Here is an 8706-nt window from a genome sequence, read left to right on the forward strand (position 1 = left end):
TATGATACAATAATAAATGGTTTCCATTATATTTTTATAAAATGAAAAAAAATATGTAGTTACATATATTATATATTTTCTGTATTAGAGACTTTTATTTATACTGCTGGCCAAACTTACGTTTACTCAAACATGTTCAACAGAGTATATGGTTCTGGCACACTTTTCGAATGAAAATTGTATCTTTTCGCAAATCATTAACTACCTAGTAAAATGTCCTTTTAGAAAATGCATACCTACAATTTTCGCCCACCGGCAGATACATCTAGATTCCTTATCATCAGTCACCTTATTTCTGCAGTTCTGCACTATAGCAGCAAAATTCTACAGTTAATACTGAAATTAGACAAAATTAGAAATTATCTTATATTATGCATTATCATATTGATACAAATAGAACTTCACATTAGGCTCGTATGCATGATTTTAGTCTTACAAGTATTTGAAATAAAAATAATCAACATTATAAAGTTAAGAGGGAATAAAAAAGTACCTATCTTTAATTAGAAAAAAATGTTCATACAACTTTAATATTATTATAATACAATTTAAGAAATTTCTTAATTAAGGTTATTAAGAAATGCAATATCTATAGATTTAGATACAAGATTACTTATATTTTTCAGAGTTAATAAAGAAATAATAAAAATGGACAATTTTCGGCAACGATTATGTTTTTCTTCGCCTACAATATCAGATATTTCATTGGATCGAGAACGAAATAATGTGAGACGTTTATTATTTATAATAATGCCCTAAGTATATAGTACTAATTACCTACGTCTTATGTTTGTGTAGGATGTTGAAGATTTAATGGTATTTTTTGGTACTGACAAAATAGGAAATATGATTATATTATGCGTTAATCAAAATTATAATTTAAAACAATCTAACTCTTTAATACACATCCGAGATCCTACCGGACTAGAATTCACAAATCAAGGTATCTATATACTTATCTTAATTTACATAAAAATAAATTATATGTTTCAAATGGGGATAGATTACCAATCAATTAATTGCATCGCTAAAGTTTATCATAAATCTGTTTTTTTATGAAGACATTTCACTGATTGACAACCTTGCATACTAACACCTTACTAATAAACCAACAACAAATAAGTATACATATTCCTTGCTTTTGCTTCTTTTAGAAACGGATAGAGGATCTTATGAATTTTCTAGTTGGAAAACACCCAGTCTTCAATTTCAATGTACAGTGCCTATGCGAACATGGAGAATTGTATTCAGTGGTCGTCTAAGGTTAGAATATATATATTATATTACCTATAATATGTAAATTAAAACATAAGTACTTACATATACCTATTATATGTATATATTTTTTTTTATATACATAGAAATGGTGAGAACTATTGTCACGTGAAGATAAATTTCTTGTAAGTTTTATTATAAATATATATTTTTTTAATTTGGTTGATAGTTATATTTATTATTAGATAGGTACATACCGATGATACTATTTATAAAAAAAAATTTCTTATTCGAAATATATGGCCTTAAAACGGTATTAAATACCTATTGTAAATTATAAGTAATTTTCAAAAAAGTTTATAAGTTGTATACTTACCTAATAAGTAATAATTATTATACTATCAGCTACGCGTACACACATATTATATAATATATATTATACACCTATATAGTTATGCTTATGAACATTTTGATTTATTCTTGCTTAATTTTTTAGATGGAAGCCATTCGGATTTCCAGTGTACTGCGATAAAAATAATACGTTTTTCAAACATGAAATCGACCTTACAGATCCGGACTAGTATAAATGCTTCTTGTAACCAGTGGCGTAGACATGATTTCTGGGAGGGAAAAGAGGGGGAATTAACAAAAAAAAAATGACACAGCTAAATGCGAGGGGAAAATGGGAAAATCGCCCATCCTCTCAAGACTTTTTACTTAGATAGTAAAATATTTAACAATAAAGAACAATGAACATAATTTAAATTGAATCAAAATTCACATCAAACACAATATGGAAAATCATCCACTCCAAAGCCAATGAGGTTGGGATCTGACCCACACATCACCCCTTGTATACGCCACTGCTTGTAACGTATTAGGATCTATATATTATATATTTTAATTTCACAACACGGTTTTAGCATCGACAATTTATTGGGATTTGATCAGTTTGGTCAAATTACCGGTTCGATGTTCGTAGATGGTAAAACAGAAATGATTAACATGCGAGCAATGAAATTAAGACGGTGGAATATGTCAGTCGAAGACTCTGCGTTTGTTGGATTTATGAACAGTGATATAATGTGTTCCGTACAGAAATTAGAAAGGTAATAAATAGCTATTAGTTTTTTCTATAATATTGTGAAAAGTATTAGGTGTCGTTGGTCATTGGTCATTGGAAATTAAAATGTTTTATAGTCTACAGTTGGTTTTTTACCATGGTATATAAACTATAAGCCATAAGGTATTCAAATTAATTAGTTTTCTACTATAAATTTTGCACTGAATTTAGGATAAACTTCCGTGGCCATTTAAAAACGTCTTCAGAACACGAAATACTCCCACCTGATGGAATAGATTTCGTAAGTGAAGAAAACGACAATAAGACAATTGAAATACATCATAAAAGTGAATACATATACTCTATATTTTAACGGGTTTTTCTAAATCCTTTGCTGCTTCGATGATTTTATATTTTTGTGTTCATAGATTTCAGTTTAAATGCAAGTTTAAAAAGCCAAGTGACTGTCATTTTAAATACTGTATCAATTGAAATCGTTCTTGGAGACGACTTTAAAGGAATACTTCTATGTTTCAAGTAATATTTTAAACGGCTTTTAACGACACAATACTACGTATTATAAACGTAAAACAATAAAAATAACATCTGTCATCTTGTATCTGTGTGACTAATATATATTCATATCTTCATAATATTATTAATTTACCCGTACCTATTATACGAACAATATAGAAGTATAATTACATTTGTTATGGACTTACAGAGATGTATATAAAACTGACAAGATAGTAAAATTTGCAGAAGACATTTCTGTAAACGATCATAAAATTGGCTTGACCGTAAACTTAGCCTCGGTGATGTGCATGTCCAGCAATATAGTAGGGAACAAAGCAAAATCTTTGTTCCAATTAAAAAAAGCAATCGTTGATGGTCTGATTAACGACGTGAGTTACACACGCGCAAACGCGTATTACCTACTACGTTATACGCTTTGGATTATTGAAAACGAAATCGATGAGAAATTTGGGTTAATGGTTTTTATAATATGATAATATTATGTTTTATGTTATTCGACTTAAAGATTATTGTCCCGGACGGTATATGCATAACGACAGTAGCGATGAGAACTCATATAAACGAAAATAAAAAATTGTCGATCGATTTAAACAACGCGATCGAAAAAGCAAAGCAGAGCGATTTCGAACAGATGGCGGTTTACTGTAAACGGTAAGCAGAAAAAAAAACATTATCATCTGTTATTTCAATATATTATACCTATTACAGGTATATATGTGCATAATATGCGTTATATTATAATAGCTAGTTGATCCTTCACGGCGCTGACCGTGACAATTTAAATACCCGTGGATTTACAGTTTACACCTTCTTAAACTCTGTTAAATGCACATTTCACAGATTTTTTACACAGTTATTCGGGTTGTTTTAACCAAATATAAGTCAAAACTTTACATCCAATCGTAATAACTATTTTATTTTTTGTAACCATATACGAACAAAAGAATATTTGTTTTTCTTGAATCAAAAAACCCCGCGTGGGCACTTTTTTAAAATTGAAAGCTTTGCCTTCAAGATTAAACACATCCTGTGGTACCTACAGGATTACCCATGCACCAGATTTCAGAGCCATGAGTGCGATAGACTTGATTGTAGACTGCTTACACAGTTAAACACACAAGCATTGTCTTTTATTAATATATATAGATAATATTTAATTGTATTGTCCCGTTTAGGTTGAACGATCAGTGGCGGTCGACTAAACTGTGCGCTGAGTTGCTAGAGGCGATTTCGAACGGCGTAAACGAACACCATGTGTACGCCGTACGTTCGTCTGGAACGTTCGAGGACGGCGAATCTACGTCCTCTGCCGGCCAATACGTCACAATTCTAGGCTGTACCGGTGGTACTTGTAACATCGGGGAGGCCGTTATAGAATGTTGGTCGTCAAATTTCTCGGCGCGAGCTTTGACATACCGAAAGTACGTTGTACAAGCGTAAATTTAATCATGAGTGTAACTATAGGACCAAATATTTTTTTGTAAGGGGGGGGGGGGCTTTAATCCTTATATTTTCTTAATCTGTGTGGACATTTCCCTTAGAACCTTTTACTAAATTGGATACTTGCAAATTGGTTGTAATAATTGATACAAATATCTAATATGCCTACATCAATATAGGTATATTATATTATATTAATATATTATATAACAATTATCCATCATAATTCACCGAACATGCACATTACACCCCTACATGTCTTCCTTTAATAATGTATATTTATTCAAACACTGATTATTGGTATTTTTAAATATACTTAAGAGTCATATTTTCCATTATTTACGTATATAGGTATAAAATAAACTTAATAATTTACTATAAAAAGGTTGATTTCCATTTGAAAAAAAGAAGCTGGTATTACCACCACACGACACTCCTTAAATGATATACAACAATTTTCAGCATTTGAACATTTTAAGAAACAGTCTTGCAACATCATTCTTAGCCAATTTTATTTTTCATTGAATAAAACATTTTTCGTGACTTATTATCCAATATATAACGTCATATTTGGGGGGATTAAGCCTATCCTAGCCCATGCCTAGTTGCACCTATGTGTATATTATCATTTATATATTTAGTTATTATTAACAAGCGTGCTTAATGTACAATAGGCAATAGTACAATTTAACACAAAATACATATTCATTTACAGAAAAATTAAACTTAAGAGGATGTTAGCGCACTATATATTTGGTTATCTCTGTCTGACCTACACGCAACATGGTTAATTTGCGTTCAGTAGAACCAACCTTGTCTAGTTAGCTATGGTATTAGAGCGAATTGACCTATTATCTTGACTTTATGAATTAAGAACATTGGCTGTGTTGTTATGTTGGCTTTTTACGATATTTCAATTCTTAAGCAAGTTATATGTGCGCAAAATGTTACATTTAAAAAAGCTAATATCGCTTTATAAAATTGAAATATCATAAAATAAGACAATGTAAGAAGTTATCGCACAGTGGCTAATGTTCTTTAGTTTGATAATAGATTAATTAAATCTAATATAATATATTTTAAGCTCACAACTAAACGACACAAAGCTGATCATGAGTCAGAGAGAAAACAAATAGTGTGCCGACATCCTCTAAATGGACTTGACAATTAAAAATAAAATAATTAACATAATGTATTAAACAATGTGATTTATAATATAATACCGCTACCGCTATGGTATCTGTGGTACTTCCGTCATTATGGATGCCTTATAATCGTGGTGTTTCTGTAGTCTGTACAGCATAAAATATTATCACCCCGACCGTTTTCGCAGGAACAACGGACAGCCGTTGATGTGTGACATGGCCGTGATCGTACAAGAACAAGTGAGCGGTCCAGGTGTGGCCGGAGTCGCGTTCTCCAGAGACCCGAATACCGGCGATCCCGGGAAGATCACCGTAGCCGCGAGTTATGGTCTGGAAAAAGCGGTAAGCATAACCAGTAACCATATGCGTAACTATTGTTGCTGGGGGGGTACGGGTCCCCCTATATACGCCGCAGTTAGCAGCTGCCGTTAAATGTACTATCACTATAATACATACTATTGCATTACTCTATTACAAATAATTTTTAACAAAATCAAAAGTGAATAATTATGGTAATATCATTTAAGTATACCAAGTTTCATAAAAAGGCTACTACCTATACACAATTACACAGTGACAGTATCTACACACATTTCAATTTCGTACTCGATTACTCACACTCAATATTTCGTAATCTCGTACCATACACATATTACACAAAGTGTGTCCCACAGTCGAACTTCACATAATTTTAGTCCCTAAAGCATATACATTGTAACTATAAGTAAATGTGTCTAAAAAATCCTTAACTAACATTCTACTTCTTATAGGGCGTTGTGTCAGGATCAGTCGAACCCCACGAGGTTGTTGTTTCTAGACTGCAGTTCGAGGCAGTCGATGACAATGTCACTACGTCTGCGGGACTTCTGCAGGCAACATCAAGTAAATATATTATGAACGCTAGGTTAGGTTATAGGTAATGCGAAATCGGAATACTTATCTTAAGCTTTATATATAGGTAATATACTAATATTGAGACTGCCATTGACCATAACAGGTATAGGGCTTAGTATAAGATGCAAAAAACCTTAATGGTCCATAAAGCAAATATAAATTAAATTAAAAAGTAAAAATAAAAATAAATATACTAATATAATAAACTTATAAACTATAACCGTATTGTAATACGCGCCAAGTTCCAACTCACTATAATCTATATATGTTTTTAGGAATTTCTAATAAATTAAATGTCAGATTATAATGATTTTTTTTTATTGATCTTAAGCCCGGTGACTAAGACCATTAGCTGTTGTAGGGCTTATAAACTGTGGTAGGTAAGGTTGGTACGGTAAGGTGTTGTTATGGTTGTTACAGTAGGTAAGCAAACACATATATATGTGGCAAGGTTTTTACTACTACGAACCCGGGTGATCACCCATCCGGGAACTAGTAGCAGCCAACACACCTCGCCAAGCCACTTTATTATATTTGATAATATGAATTCAGATGCTTTCGTATTTTTTTTCATGTTCGATTTTTGGTATACTTTTCGTTATCAAACATTCATAGTTTTATTACTTGTGAATTATACGATTGTTACTTATTAGTTATTACCTAGGTACTTAAACTGTATTTCCGTATATCAGATACGAGCTTAGGTCAGTTGGTATATGTATCAGCTCTTAATATTATTATTGTTATTATTGTATTATAATTGAATTACGCTGAAATAAATAAATAAAAAATAAAATACTGCGAGTGTAAGCAATACCCATATTGCAGTCTGGCACCTACTTCTACAGCTCACTCGCCATGCATTTATTTCACTATTAATAATAACACTAATAAATATTATAAATATTATAACGCGTATATGAAATGCAGATTTTAGAGTTGAAAATGACAATGATGAGAAACCGCTGCAGTGTATTTCCAATAATTTGGCGAAAAAGTTGGCTGACATCTGCGTCCGAGTGGAAGGCGTATTTGGTTCGCCGCAGGACATTGAGTGGGTGGCTGTAGAGGTATTCGTTTTGCGTAAATTATTTACAATAATTGTTCTTTGAATTTTTATACAAAGCTTGACTTCGACCAAAGTTTTAATGTCTTAAAACGTCGTTTACATTTTAATTTTTATATTTTTATTGCGTTTGCTTTTTACGAAACAGTATTGAAGTATAAACATATAAGTTTCAGAATTTACTAATTATTGCAATAATTGAACACTGTTTGAAATTTTATGTACATCAAAATAAGCCCTTGATTGTACCTCTACACGCTGCAGCAGTATATAGATATCGATACCGAGTTGTATGAAATCAAACCTAACGATATTATATTATATATAATGTACGCATATGGATTAAAAATTACAAGTAAAATATAATTATTAATTATTATTGCGTGTACCTACAGATATAACTAACCGTTTACTGCTGCAGTGTTCAAAACAAACGTTAGGTACTTAGGTATATATTATATAAACATCAGTTAATTATCGTCTTCCACTGACAGGATCGAGTTTACCTTCTCCAGTCGAGACCGATCACGTCCATATTCGCTTGGAGTAACGACGAAATCACGCGAGAATTTGACTCGCCATTTACGAGCGACGACGTGGTTATGTTTTACAACGTAAAGTTAGATCGCAGAGCAATTACATTTCCTACAGAATACAGTATGTTGAAATTAACACAGTTATTTGTCCAATTTCAGAGAAGTCTACCCCAACCCTATGCACACTTTATCGTTGACTTTGGATTTCTTTTCAACGTACCCACTGTTTAAATTGACCGAAGGAGAGCCCACTGAAATCTACCGCAACAAACAGTTGTCCTACACGCACAACAATATGTGTCTTAACGTATGTCAAGTAGGTACATATATACAAACAAAAATGTTTTACAAATTTAACTAAATTGTTTTATCATCTCATCGATTTTTTTTTTTTATGAAAGATGTTTCAAGATTTAGAACCTGGCAGCGTATACGTTAAGATAATCGAGTACTCGATAGCCGGCCAATGTTTCTTAACAAGTGATATATGGGAGAAAATATTATTAAAGAATCGCAGTTCTACGTTAAAAAAAATTTTAAAATCTTTTTCTACATTTAAGGTATTTATTTGCTTTATATATATGGAACACATGTTAAAATGTATTGAAAAACTATACATACTAAAATATAATTTAGGAAACACTATACCTTGAATGGCGATTAAACGAGACACACAAATTGATTTCTAATGCAAACATAGAACATTCAGGCACGGCGTTGGATCTTTTGAATAATATCAATAGCGTTGTAGATGTTTTAGAAAAGGTATACATTAAACAATATTCAATATAATAATATTTTATTACAGTG

General features: G+C 31.6%; 1 protein-coding gene across 4 annotated transcripts in view; it reads left to right on the top strand.

Moving 5' to 3' along the window:
• Positions 1-8689, top strand: part of LOC100570052 — a 64806-nt gene extending 56117 nt beyond the window's left edge. For 3 of the 4 annotated variants that reach the window (XM_029486516.1, XM_029486517.1, XM_003247324.4), the window contains exons 3-20: positions 627-726; positions 799-943; positions 1155-1263; positions 1362-1400; positions 1712-1795; positions 2139-2324; positions 2510-2625; positions 2707-2815; positions 3003-3183; positions 3321-3466; positions 3991-4236; positions 5589-5742; positions 6171-6282; positions 7225-7364; positions 7855-7979; positions 8056-8212; positions 8298-8456; positions 8533-8689. In XM_029486516.1, the coding sequence (XP_029342376.1) occupies positions 649-726; positions 799-943; positions 1155-1263; positions 1362-1400; positions 1712-1795; positions 2139-2324; positions 2510-2625; positions 2707-2815; positions 3003-3183; positions 3321-3466; positions 3991-4236; positions 5589-5742; positions 6171-6282; positions 7225-7364; positions 7855-7979; positions 8056-8212; positions 8298-8456; positions 8533-8688 (2442 nt within the window). In that variant the 5' untranslated portion in view covers positions 627-648 and the 3' untranslated portion in view covers position 8689. Of the gene's footprint in view, positions 1-626; positions 727-798; positions 944-1154; positions 1264-1361; positions 1401-1711; positions 1796-2138; positions 2325-2509; positions 2626-2706; positions 2816-3002; positions 3184-3320; positions 3467-3990; positions 4237-5588; positions 5743-6170; positions 6283-7224; positions 7365-7854; positions 7980-8055; positions 8217-8297; positions 8457-8532 lie in introns of all 4 variants that reach the window. The other variant, XR_003838915.1, reaches the window with a different exon arrangement.
• The last annotated feature ends 17 nt before the right edge of the window (positions 8690-8706 follow it).

The sequence above is a fragment of the Acyrthosiphon pisum genome, chromosome A1 (genome assembly GCF_005508785.2).
Source record: "Acyrthosiphon pisum isolate AL4f chromosome A1, pea_aphid_22Mar2018_4r6ur, whole genome shotgun sequence".
NCBI classification, from domain to species: Eukaryota; Metazoa; Arthropoda; class Insecta; order Hemiptera; family Aphididae; genus Acyrthosiphon; species Acyrthosiphon pisum.